Source organism: Saccostrea cucullata, unplaced genomic scaffold, assembly GCF_032062105.1.
Source record: "Saccostrea cucullata isolate Sc308-1 unplaced genomic scaffold, CSIRO_AGI_Scuc_v1 ctg1886, whole genome shotgun sequence".
NCBI classification, from domain to species: domain Eukaryota; kingdom Metazoa; phylum Mollusca; class Bivalvia; order Ostreida; family Ostreidae; genus Saccostrea; species Saccostrea cuccullata.
Genome location: NW_026920867.1, coordinates 34,974 through 49,147, shown reverse-complemented (window position 1 = coordinate 49,147; position 14,174 = coordinate 34,974). Strand labels below are relative to the sequence as shown.

The 14,174-nt window shown below is 34.9% G+C and overlaps 1 protein-coding gene across 1 annotated transcript; it reads right to left on the bottom strand.

The window, feature by feature from the left end:
* Nucleotides 1-1,257: 1,257 nt before the first annotated feature.
* LOC134258540 (uncharacterized) lies at nucleotides 1,258-12,264 on the bottom strand. The gene is made up of 4 exons (XM_062741100.1): nucleotides 11,785-12,264; nucleotides 4,803-5,071; nucleotides 4,178-4,278; nucleotides 1,258-1,867 (listed from the first exon to the last, which is right to left on the bottom strand). The coding sequence occupies exons 1-4, from the start codon at nucleotides 11,962-11,964 to the stop codon at nucleotides 1,455-1,457; spliced, it is 963 nt and encodes a 320-aa protein (XP_062597084.1). The 5' UTR covers nucleotides 11,965-12,264; the 3' UTR covers nucleotides 1,258-1,454.
* Nucleotides 12,265-14,174: the final 1,910 nt, after the last annotated feature.

The window sequence follows — 14,174 nt, the reverse complement described above, 5'->3', positions numbered from 1 at the left end:
AGATTGGGCCAAGGAGAGAGAAGAAATGCTTCGGACAAGGATTTTTCATATAATTCTGCTATGACCTTGACCTTTGACCTAGAAATCTGGTTCAACGTCACTGCACACCGGTTACCCAAATGCACTCTGTGGGTGAAGTATGAGGCAGTTTGGGCCAAGGAGAGAGAAGATATGCTCCGGACAAGGATTTTTCATATAATTCAGCTATGACCTTGACCTTTGACCTAGAAACCTGGTTCAAGGTCACTGCACACCGGTTACCCAAAGGCACTCTGTGGGTGAAGTATAAGCCAGATTGGGCCAAGGAGAGAGAAGATATTCTCCGGACAAGGATTTTTCATATAATTCAGCTATGACCTTGACCTTTGACCTAGAAACCTGGTTCAAGGTCACTGCACACCGGTTATCCAAAGGCACTCTCTGGGTGAAGTATGAGCCAGATTGGGCCAAGGAGAGAGAAGATATGCTCCGGACAAGGATTTTTCATATAATTCAGCTATGACCTTGACCTTTGACCTAGAAACCTGGTTCAAGGTCACTGCACACCTGTTACCCAAAGGCACTCTGTGGGTGAAGTATGAGCCAGATTGGGCCAAGGAGAGAGAAGATATGCTCCGGACAAGGATTTTTCATATAATTCAGCTATGACCTTGACCTTTGACCTAGAAACCTGGTTCAAGGTCACTGCACACCGGTTACCCAAAGGCACTCTGTGGGTGAAGTATAAGCCAGATTGGGCCAAGGAGAGAGAAGATATGCTCCGGACAAGGATTTTTCATATAATTCAGCTATGACCTTGACCTTTGACCTAGAAACCTGGTTCAAGGTCACTGCACACCGGTTACCCAAAGGCACTCTCTGGGTGAAGTATGAGCCAGATTGGGCCAAGGAGCGAGAAGATATGCTCCGGACAAGGATTTTTCATATAATTCAGCTATGACCTTGACCTTTGACCTAGAAACCTGGTTCAAGGTCACTGCACACCGGTTACCCAAAGGCACTCTCTGGGTGAAGTATGAGCCAGATTGGGCCAAGGAGAGAGAAGATATGCTCCGGACAAGGATTTTTCATATAATTCAGCTATGACCTTGACCTTTGACCTAGAAACCTGGTTCAAGGTCACTGCACACCGGTTACCCAAAGGCACTCTCTGGGTGAAGTATGAGCCAGATTGGGCCAAGGAGAGAGAAGATATGCTCCGGACAAGAGATCTCGGACGGACGGACGGACAGCCAAGCGGGGCCCTAAAAAATAACAAAATGGTTAATGACTGTGTTAAACATACTACAATTTTTACAATGGTAAAAATGAGTAAAAAATTATTTTGTTTAATCAAGCACGTCATTTATACAAAGAGCATTAAAAAATGCAAAAGACTTAAGAGATGCGAATAAATATTGATGTCAATTTTGTTAGCAGTTATCGGTCTTTGAAAGCGACGCAATCGACTGATATTACGAACACGCACATGCGGAAGCCGGACAGTTTCCACTTGCACAGTTTGTAGCACACCACTCATTCAAAACCGGATCTCCAGCCCACAAATTAATAGCATAACAACGGTTACCAGGCTGAAGCGGGGCTTTAGTCGTCGTAGGATTAACGAGGGGCACTCCTGGAAATATATTTATCGGAAATCCTCCAGAGTTTTTAGGTGGAGTTGATGTCTGTGGGGGTGATCGAGTTATGACTTCCGTTGTCCGCGTGACGTAAACAGGTGAAGGCGTGTCGGGGCGTGGCGTCGATTTTGGATAATAGATAGGTGTAGTCTTGGAAGTAATTGTGACGTCAGAACATCCGTAAAATTCTTCCTGAGGCCCGCATCCCATACATCTGGTTCCGTTTGGTGCCAAGCCGAAATTGTTTCCTGACAAATTGTCATTGAAAATATTATACAATGTGAGCAATATAGGAAGGAGTTTCGTTATAAAATCTGTACATAAAACTGGATGATTATTGAATAGCGAGAATAACATACATAAAATAAGGATATTCGGGAAGTCACTCGAACTTTAAATTCAACGGAGATTCCTTATATGTCATTAAAGAAAAGATTTCTGAAAACTTATTGGGATATAAATACAGTTGACCCTGTCGAGATGAATCTCCATAAAACCTGAAGCATTTTAGCAAGTGGAATGGACGATTTTATGTCTACAACTCGCTGTGAGCGCCATTGCATTGTTATATGTAACAATGTTTTGATCACTTCCATTATACCGATATGCTAATTATGTCTATTTGTATACCCTATATACAGTTATTTTCGCCCTTTTACACTTGCTTACAAATATGCCCCGTGTTGAATTGGCCAAGTCCCAGTTCTGTTTAAGAATTTAACTGTATTCTTTAAATTCGTCCCGTTTTAGATTCGCTCATATGTGACAAGGGCGAAAAAAATACGGGGGCAAAAATTTCCCTGTATATACATGTAGTATTTCAAAGTGTTTAGATTGAATTAATACATTGTTATTGACCTCATATTTATCTGCAATATCAATTTATTTCTTGTAATTTCTATGTATTATCTTTCCTGTGCTCATATTTTCTGAACAAGTATTCTCCTACTCTTCTCTGTTAGAGTATGTTGTATTTACGTACATATATATTATTCAAAGGCCCTTAGATCGCTTAGAAAAAAATTGAGGTGTTGAAAAAAAAATGAAGGTACAGATCTCTTTTCATGGGGTACCTACTTTCGCCAATAAAATTCTTTTAAATCAAATGCTTTACAATTTTACTTTCTATCCATATCATTCAAATATAAACAATCTTCATTACTACCAAAGTTCATTCCGTAATACTTGATATCGCGATTACTTAGTGAACTCTTTTGCGGTGGAGGTAGGGAACGTCTGTTGGCTGGGGACAAATGTGCTATTGAATACAATGCAAGATCGATCATTGTAGAATTTATAAGGACAGATAAGTAAAAAATCCTGGTGGAATACCTTCTTTAACAATCGCTTAACCAGCCTAATTAATTTTTGAGAGGAGCTACATGTAATCCTTGATTGTTAAATTTTTTTACGATATTTTTAACTAAGCGGGCTCTTCTCATAAAATTTTTATTGAAAATCGTGGCATTTTGAAGCTGATGAAATAATCTAAAGTTTCCTTATTTGACAATCAACTATTTTGAATTCAATTCTTGGCAATACATTGTACTTTCGGCATAAAATTGTTCAAATCATTCGATTGTCACTACTGTAAACAATGCCATGTGCCCGGTAATCTTTTGAGATTCGAGATTTGTCGACTCTCTCGCAAAAGAGCGGTAGCAAGTTAGATAACTGCGAGGTAATCGCGATTTTACATATTCCATATACTTCTCGAGATATTCTGAAATCAATTCCGAAATTGACCTTTATTTTTTCACTCGACAGCAGATTGGGCCTTCACTAATTAATTGTAAAGCGGGGACGACGGGATTTATTCTAAACTCAATGAATATTTTCTCATTTGCATTCGAGCTTTACATGGTTTTTTTTTAATTTGATCATATGATCTTAATAAGTCATAAACAGCATTTTAGCAATCTAATTGTTTTGAAAATCGAAAGGTACATGTATATAAATGCATTTCGGGAAAAATCGAATCACCATGGCTTCATTTACATTCATAATCAACACGGCGGTACAGTTGTTAATGTAGTCGTTTTCAAATTAATTTTTCGTGAAAGGAATCATTACGGACTTAACGTTAAAATGTGGAGAAAGAAATCAACTCTAAATTGTTGAAAGATTTTGCAAATACTATTCAACTCTTCGCTGCACTTTAAATACCGTCTGGTTACATGTAAATAACTAGTGACCCAAGCTAATGTCGAGTAAAAGAAAGTAGGTCATTTTTAAAATTGATTTCAGAACATCTCAAAATATACATGTATATGGAATTTCGGAGTGAACTTTGGTAGAACTGAAGAATGTTTATCTATAAATATATTTAAATAGAAAGTAGAATTTTAGAGCTTTAAAATAAAAATATTTTATTAGCGAAATTGGGTACCCTGTGTAAGAGTTCCATACCTTTATTTTTTTTACACACAATCTTTTTGCGATCCATTGATGGCCTGTGATATAATTGTAGTGATAAACTTTGTTACAAAAATGATAAGCATATGAAAAATGAAACATTTTGATAAAATGCTTCAAACATTGTTACTTCCAGTACGTACCTGTATGCCATTTCCACTGGACAACGCACTGGGAGCAGGTCAAGCCGGCCGGAAGCTGCGCATGAAGCAAGTACTTCCCGGTAGAAGTGACTTCCGTAAACCTTCGATTCAAGAAAAAAAACCAGTTATGTATACATGTATATAAAACGATACATGAACTTCAAAATAGACACCTTTTTAATTCTTTGTCATGATTAGCTTAAGGGATCAAATATATGATTAAGAGTTTCACCCTTAAAATTCAAATTGTGATATTTTTACATGCAACAATTTACTTCTTCAGACTGATTTCTTCACAAGTGTACTTAGATGCATTAAAATACATCAGCAATTTGTACATCAATCTAAGATTATATTATTCTTGCTATAGAAAAGGCATCACATCAGTAGCTGATCCAGTAATCTTGAAAGGAGGGGGTAAAATGATTAATATTAATCAAAATATACATGTATGTATACTTTAATCACAAAATGGAATTTCTGGTTGTACGGGAATTTTTTTTTTTTATTTTGGTTTATTTTATTTTGATTATTTAAATTTCTGGATGTTTATTTTGTTATGTTTTGCTACTGTTTTGTTTATCTATAATTTCAACATTGTTGTTGTTTGACTTTTACTATATACCTGGTAGACCCTGTTGACAACACCAGCAAATGTTTATCTAGACACTCCTGGGTGACCGCTCTATTGATATCATTGTTCGGACAGATCCTGAACTCGAACCAGCCGTAATGAAGGGCGGTGACCTCTACAACGATGTCAATCATCTGACCTTCTACGTAACGCCGGGAGAGGAATCCCCGGGCATATTTACCGCCAGCCTCGTTTTCGCGCGGTCCCTGATAGGGGTCGCCACATACTCCACACTTCCCGTGCTGGTAAAGATACTGATTCTGTAAAAACAAAATGTTATTACAATGCTTAATTATTTTTTGAGTTAAAAAATTCGTTTTTACAAATGGAAAAGAGAATAAGACGTTATGTGCGATGTTGGTGACGATTGACGTAACACTTTCATAGCGCTGAGGAAAAGTTGACGTAACGCTTCCAGAAAGTGTTACTTTCTTGACTGGTACCCTATCGCTATCTTTTTGTACTTAAAATACGAGTTTAAAAAGTCATAGGCTATTTATAATTAAACTAAAGTACATAAAGGATGTTTTGGATTTGTGAAAATATGATGAATTTTATTAATTATTTAAAGTAGTCTTAAAGACAGACGAGACGTTCCTCAATACTATTTAATTATTTCCAAGACTTTGTCATCGAATAAATACCACATTAACATGTTTTCTCACAAAGTATTGAGGTACCTTACCAGGCATTTGGGCGAGATACCAGATGATGGCATTTCTTGTATAATCCTTCAGGGAAAAAAAAAATTAATTTTACCAAAATCACATTTTTTAGTGTTTCAAATTTTTAAAAACAATTAGAAACACATTTAGAAATCACAAAGTAAATTAAATTTGGTATGTTTTTCATACATTATGAAAACATACAAAAGAGATAATTGGGGAACGTATCGTCTGAAGCAGGACGAATTTTACGCGTCAAGAACCCTAGTACACAAATATGTTGAACCTCCTAAATGTCTCGAAGTATTAATTAATGGAGTAAATTTATTTATCTGACATTCAATCTAACCTTCCAGGGTAGCACATTATGAACATTCAATTATTCCTGCATGAGAAAACATACCTTTTTTTTTTTAAAAAAAGGCATTGTCTTAGAAAATGTAACGCGCTTGTCACACGCTTAAAATACATTTTGTTCTGTTTTTTTTGCATAAAAATTATTTAAATGTTATTTTCTTACTAGAACCTTGCAGTTCTGTTGAAAATCTATCCATTGATACCAAAGTCATCTATATTGCGAGTACATATATATTTTTTTTAAATCACCGAAGAGTTTAATTGGTCAGATTCTAAAATTGTAAAATGGCACCAACATCGCGCGAACCGTCTAAATATACTAGTACACAAAGGGAAAACAAAATCAAAATCATGCAAAAAAGGTTAAATACGAGAGGTGATCAAAAAGTTCGCGAACAAATTGAATAACTTCCATAAAACAAATAAATTTGCGTTTCAAAGTTCATTATTTTTCAAAGTTGCCCTCTCTGATTTTTATGGACATCTGCCACCGTTCTGCCCATGCGCGAATCACGTGGTGAAGGCGGTCACGTGACATGCTCCGAAGCAGTCTGTTCAAAGATGCTAACATATTCCTCCGACTTTGATATTTTTTGCCTTGAAAGTAAATTTTTATGTAACAAGAACAATCCACTTGTCAGAAATGACCAAATCTCGGAAATAGGACGGTTCGATGAGGATATTCTTCGCTAGAAAGAGCATGGTGACCATCAAAACCCAAGTCATCTGTAATTCTTTTTATCATATTTAATCATATTTTATACCTTTAAAGTTTAAAATAAACGATATTTTAGAGATTTGATCATTGTATAATTGTCAAGATATTCAACAATTTTTGTTCCTGTAACTTCGCGATTTTTTTAAACAAATTGCCCAACAGCAGACACATCACTTCACCAACTTGCCTTTGCTGGGCTACAAAACAAAAGTTATTTTAAACCATTTCTCACCCTTCACTAAAACAATCAATTCAATTTAATATTGAACGTCTGGAAAGTATATTGTCTTCATAATTCTTGAAAAAATTATTATAAATAACTTCAAAGGAATTTTTAAGCTATACGCTAATCTTTAAAGCTGTTTGTTCCTCGAGTAAGACTGGGGCAACCATTTTTCGTCACGAGTCACCTACAAATTGAAGTCATTTTCACATTGTGACGTCACAATGATGACGAAAATAATTACTTTTCATATGCTGTTTATAGAACATGTGCATCACTATAGGTGTGCCAAATTTCATTCTGATCTATTTTGTGGTTTTGTTAATATTGAGATAGTTTGCGAACTTTTTGTTCACCCCTCGTATCTTTTGATCAAAATAGATTTTTACAGAATTTGATGCTGTTCATAAAGGCTTTATTTTGTTCTTTCTCTTTACTTTATTTAGATATTGTGTTGTTTAGGATATAAAAATTGAATTATTATAATTCATTATACCTCTCCTGATTTTTCACTGGATAAATCTTGGAGTAAATTGATATAAATTTTATAGCTGCAGAACTGTAGCTCTCCGAAAAATATATATCGACCGAGCGTAGAGCTAAAAACTGTATATTTATTGCAAGCAAAAATGTTGTGCTTAGTTCTGGATAAATGTTTCCGAATTCTTGCCTCAGTTGCAAAAAGATCGATTTTAAATTAATATTCCTTATTCATTTATCAAGCACTACTTTCGTAGTTGACATCTGCACGAAGCGCGTTTGACCGATTTATCTTGCAAATTATAATGGCAATATAAATAGAAGTTTTCAATGATCTCAAGTTAAGGGCCAAGAGGGCTATTAACAACAATTATAAGGAATGTTTTGTTGTGGAAACAGTGAAAAAAATATACGCAAGAAACATACGGTTAGTTATATTTTGAGATAACAGTTTTAAAACAGGGAGTAATAAATCGAGAAACTGCGCACATTTTGTGCGCAATAAATATACAGGTTTTTTAAGTGGGTGGAACCGTAGCTCCCCGGTCTATCAATATTTTTTCGGAGAACTACAGTTCTTCAGCTATGTTCCCCGCAGTGATATACATGTATTTGAATTGATTAAACGTACGAGTATCTTTGAACAGAAAAGTTCTTTTAAACATTTTTTTAATTCATGTTTTTCCCGTTAGATGGAATATTTAACTGAAAATCTTTGAACGTCTTACTGTACATGATTATGCTTTGTATTAGATTTTAATTCAGCGAATTGTGATCCAAATTAATTTTTTATATAGGAAGTAATACCTGGAGAATAATTAGAATAGAGGTAAACTTGTTTTAACTTATCAATAAATACATTTTACTTTATAGCTTTAGTTGAATCAATTAATTTTCAAAGAATAAAATTGACCAATTTTACCGAGAGCTTTTCATGTTTATAAAATTACTTATTTATGTACACTTATCACTTATAAAACGAAAAAATCTGAGAAACCATAGAATTTTTGGGCTTGTTTCCGTACAAGTACGGAATATTTTTTTCATAAAGCAAAGATTCTTGTGCACCTAATGCATATAAAAATATTACAAGCCGTTTTACAGGAGTGTCCGTTCAAGTGGTAAAAAATAATAGGGACCTTTTCGGGGAATCGCAAAGGACTGTTGGACCGATTTCAACATGCCGCGATGACAGATTTAACTAAATATTAATGAATTTTATAATTGTAATGAGCGTGTATATTCCATGTAAACTATATTTAAACAGAAGTTTTAAACGATTTATGTTTTGTTATGTGCTAAGATGAGAAATAATAAGAATCTTGTATTTTAAATAAAAAAAACGACTTTATTTTATATAAAGTATGTTTCGTTATGTGCTAACAAGATGATTTAATTAAAAAAGAATATTGTACTTTAAAATAAAAAGAGAATCAGACACACAAAAACATACACATACACGAACAAACATATGCATGTACAAAAATATTCAGCTAGCAAAGACGGTTGATTCTGATAAAGGTTCACATACCATTAGTTTCAATTAACCTGTAATTAAATGTACCTTATAAAGTACAAAAACACAGAAAAGTGTGTAAAATGAAATATTTTCTCGACAAAATCAGAAAATGAGATTTTTTCCTACATAGAGCTAGTTTACCTTTCATATTAATAATTTGAATTTTTATTCTTTCCGAATAAAAAAAATTATCTTATAATTTTATGTGGCGGGACATTATATCAACTAGTGCTAATTGTAACGGGGACCGTTACAGATGTTCCCCAAACGCTCCCCAACTCCCTTTTGGTGCCATATCCCCTGTAAGCTTCATTAAAATCTATGCATTTGAGACTTTGACAACGCCAAGTTCATTCAAATTTTAGCATTGCACGCGTGCGCATGTGAATGCATGTGTGTAATGACCATATCATATTGTCTACACAATCTAAATATTTTGATATGCTAAATATTAAAGTATTTAATTCAAAAGTATATAAAAAAAAACACTAATTCAAGTGTATTTTTGATTTTACAATGTTCCCATTTCACGTGCACACACGTGCATACATGAGCATGTTGACCATACCTTCTTGTAGGAATTCATTACATATATCTATGTTCTAAATCCCAACCTGTTTTGTTGAAAACCAAGGCAGTTATAGCTGTTTAACATTTCAGCCAATCAGATTGCAGCGCACGTACAAGCACATGTATGCATGTGTATGTGACCAAACCTTCTTGTATAAGTCCATTATATATATCTATGCTCCAAATCCCATCCTGTTTGGTTGAAAACCAAGGGAGTTATAGCTGTTAAAAGTTTCAGCCAATCAGATTGCAGCGCACGTACACACACGTGTATGCATGTACATGGTGACCATACCTTCTTGTAGAAGTCCATTATATATATTTATGTTCTAAATCCTATCCTGTTTTGTTGAAAACCAAGGGAGTTATAGCTATTTAAAGTTTCAGCCAATCAGATTGCAGCGTACGTGCATACACGTGTTTTCATGATAATTGCTATATATTATATTGTAGGATATCCTAATGCATGGCTATGTTTAAAATTTCAAAGGATTTCGTCAAAAAACAAGAAAGATATTGAGACTTTAGTTACAGCCAATCAGAGTAAAGCGCACGTGCATGCGCGTGAGATCTTGCTATTTTGACCACGTCATCTTGTCTATACTACTATTATATCCTTACATTATGAGTTTCAAAGCATTTCATCAAAAAATAGAAAAGTTACGGCAGTATACATTATATTGGTCATTTTACGTGTTGCACGTGCGCGCTCTTGCAAGCACGTGCGCGCAAAATGACCTTCGTTCGGCAACTCTACATAACATGCCTACTAACCCTAAAAATGTTTCACCTAAGTCGGATGTATAGTTTACGAGATCACTCGTGGACAAAATTTTCCCAGGAATAATAATAATAATAACTAGTGCTAATTGTAACGGGAACCGTTACAGATGTTCCCCAAACGCTCCCCAACTCCCTTTTTGTGCCACATTCCCTGTAAGCTTCATTAAATAAGGCAAACTATATGCATTTAAGACTTTAACAACGTTTTTCCAGAAGTATACCAAGTATATTCAAATTTTAGCATAGCAAGCGTGCGCATGTGAATGCGTATGTGTAATGACGATATCATCTTGCCTACACTATTTAGAAATCTTGATTCACTAAATATTGAAGCATTTAATCCAAAAGCATTTAAAAAATACGCTCATTCAAGTGTATTTTTAAATTTACTAATATCACGTGCACGCACGTGCATACATGTGCATGATGACCATACCTTCTTGTAGGAGTTTATTATGTCTGCCTATGGTCCAAATCCCATCCTGTTTGGTTGAAAAACAAGGGATTTACAGCCATTTAGAGTTTAAGCCAATCAGATTGCAGCGCACGTGCATGCGCATGTATTTATAAAAATTGTTATATATCATATTGCAGGATATCCTAATGCATGCCTATGTTTAAAATTTCATAGCATTTCGTAAAAAATCGAAAAAGATATTGAGATTTTTGTTTCAGCCAATCAGAGCAAAGCGCATCTGCGCGCACGTGCATGCATGTGTATGAGGACCATACCATCTTGTAGTAGTCCATTGTGCCTGTCTATGTTCTAAATCCCATCTTATTTGGTTGCAAAACAAGGGAGTTATAGCCATTTAAAGTTTAAGCCAATTAGATTGCAGCGCACGTGCATGCGCGTGTTTTCATGACAATTGTTATATATCATTTTGTAGGATATCCTAAAGTTTGCCTATGTTTTAAATTTCATAGCATTTTGTGAAAAAACAGAAAAGATATTGAGGTTTTTGTTTCAGCCAATCAGAACAAAGCGCACGTGCATGCGCGTGAGTTCGTGCTAATTTGACAGTGTCACATTATCTACACTACTAATATATCCTTATATAATGAGTTTCAAAGCATTTCATCAAAAAATTTAAAAGTTATGACTATATTAAATATATCAGTCATTTCACTCATTTCACGCGCCCGCACGTGCATGCGTATGCGCGCAAAATGACCTTCGTTCCGCACACCTACACTACACACCTATTAACCCTAAAAAGGTTTTAGGTCAGTTGGGTGAACAGTTTCTGAGAACACTCGCGGACAAAAAAGTACCGGAGAACAAATAAGAAAAAAAATAATAATAATAATAATAAGAAACAGAGTAAAAACAATATGTTCCCAAACTCCGTTTGGGGAACATAATAATAATAATAAGAAGAAACAGAGTAAAAACAATATGTTCCCCAACTTCGTTTGGGGAACATAATTAGTATGTAAGAATTCTCTTCAACTGCGTACTTTTTTTCGCTACATTATAAGACACCACTAGAAAATTTCAGATATTTCTGAAATGACTGGCTAGAGGTCGTCAACTTTAAGAGGAGTCCTACATGTACATGTGCGTATTATTTATCAATAATTCATAAAAATGGAGTAAAATAAAAAGGTTCCGATGAGAAACAATTTTAAGGTAGTATGCCCTATTTTTCACTTACGGCAAATCCTCCACACGATAGTTGGTTGTCGTTATAATTTTTAATTGGACTTAATCCGAATCTCCACATACTAGACCTTGACGGCGGATCTAAGAGTCTCCCATGTCCATTTATAGATTGCAGTAAAAATGCAAAAGTCAGTGAAACAATCAGAAAGATATCCATGTTAAATAATCCCATGACGTGAAATATGAAATAAGTAAAAGAATAAAATTGTCCTTCTTCCAGAAAACTTGTTATCACATTAAAAATTCCTTTTAATGTTGGAATATATGAACCTATATAATTAGTTTAGTAGTCAATTAACTATACACAGCAAAGAAAATATTCACGTGGAATTAAGTGCTGGTTACTTTATGAATATACAAGATAATCAATAAACCGACATTGTCTTATCACTAAAAGTTTGAACAGCTGAAGGGAGCTGATAGCGTTCACGTTTTCATTCCTCCACCACTGTCCTTAAATTTTCATACAGGACTATCAGAAAAATCACTTGTCACTTCTTATATAAACACTTGAATTTCTTTGACGAAAACATATTTTCGAAGGGTATATTTTGTCCCGGACAAAATACATCTCAAATGTCTGATAATTTGTTTGTTTTAGATAAGATTGGTTTCTCGTTTTGACAAGTTTATCTTATGTTATGATGGTTCCCTCCCGGACATCGGAAATATGGCGAGGGACGATAATGTGCAGTTTATTGGAATTTTTAATCTCTCTCCCACCTTTTGTTTATACCTAGGTAATCACCATACTTAAATGATTCCTTATTCCTTTAAGAAGACGGTCACAATATTTTGATACTATGGCGATCTCGAAGGATGATGTCATTCGGAACTCCCTGTGAATGCACCGAAACTCGGACTCACTTTGTCAAATTCATTCTGAGTCATCACTGGGAACTTTCTGGCCTGCCTTAAGTTTATAGGTTTAATTGTGTTGTGATAATTTTTTACTGCGAAAGATTTTTTTTTCCAAAATAAGTGCCACAGACAGTAATTTTCATTGATCAAACCAGCGAAATCCAAAGGCAGATCTATCTGGTGTTGAGCTTTAGTTTTAGATTGGACATGCATAGGCGTCTGATCTTGGGGTGGGAGTGGGGGCTAGGGCGGAGGGTGTAGTTCCCTTTTTGCAAGGATAGACATTAAATAGGCATTGGAAAATGGGGTTTACTTTTTTTGATGGTTTAGCCTCCCTTTCAATTCGCCCCTTCCCTTTCCAATTGCCACCGACGCCTATGACAGGATAGGTTGCTTTAACTTAATTGATGTCATTTTTGTTGAGCAAAGATGAGATTATAATGCTAGTAAATGCGTACAGAGTAGAAATCAAAGTACTCAGAAGTACAGAGAGCCGGGCTCATTTACAGAGTAGAATGGATTTCTTACATGAATAACATTTATATTCTGATGAAAAAATTATTTTAAAACCATCAATATAAATGATAATTAAGACACTGACAGTGAGTTTTTCAATCCTAATACCACGGTCCGATTTTGGCAGAATCAGAATTAATCTGGTACCGCAGCTGAATGTAAACAAACAGGCCAGTCTGGTTCCCTCTCCTGCTTTACCTCGTATGTGTAGAGAACTACGGTAACACTGATTATCAAAAAATCCTTACGCTAATAAACTATGTTCTTTGACTTATGAAGTTTTCAAAGTCATTACTGCTAATGTTCATTTTATATAGATAAAACTTTGTTTTATTTTTGTTGCTTTATTTAGCGTTTGTATTATCTCAAAAGCGGTTGAGAGTAAGAACTATATTTTTGCACGTAACTTTAAAATGGCGACAATGGGGTTAACATCCTGCCTTGAACAGGATCATATAAGCCGGCAATTGCTCTTTGAGCAATAAGCCCGGCTAAAAATTATACAGGGAAATGGTTCTCCCCCATTAAAACTATAACTTCAATATATCTAGCGTGCCCTGGAACTTTTCTGCAGTTTCTTTTTCATTTCGCCTAAGGAAATACTGTATGGATCTCTCTCAATGAAATAAAGTCTTATTTAAAGTAACACAATGAGTCAAAATCATGTTTCTTTTGCGATATCTGTAGCATACAGAGAAAGACTTATGAAAATTTTTAATATATAGCTAAGATATGAAAATTAAATTGCAAGAACATAATGCACAAAATAAGTGCCGAAAAAAAGATTGTGTCTACCGTTTGTCTAGTTTTGTTGCTTTCGTGTATGTCAAGGTCACGCCACTTTTATTTTTAGCTCATGCAAACTTGAAAACAACATTCAAATGGAGCATGCAAAAGTGAGAAATATGTACTAACAACGTTTTAAAAAGGATTGTATCAATATTTTTTGTCTACTTACATTCATTCCTTGGTACTTTAGACTATGGAAACTATGGAAACTTTTTT

Excerpts from the sequence above, each read along its gene's own strand:
- LOC134258540 (XM_062741100.1), bottom strand. The coding sequence starts at position 11,964 with ATGGGATTATTTAACATGGATATCTTTCTGATTGTTTCACTGACTTTT. Across the intron at positions 5,072-11,784 it reads TATCGTGTGGAGGATTTGCC|AATCAGTATCTTTACCAGCA; the intron begins GTAAGTGAAAAA and ends TTGTTTTTACAG. Across the intron at positions 4,279-4,802 it reads TTGTCAACAGGGTCTACCAG|GTTTACGGAAGTCACTTCTA; the intron begins GTATATAGTAAA and ends CTTGAATCGAAG.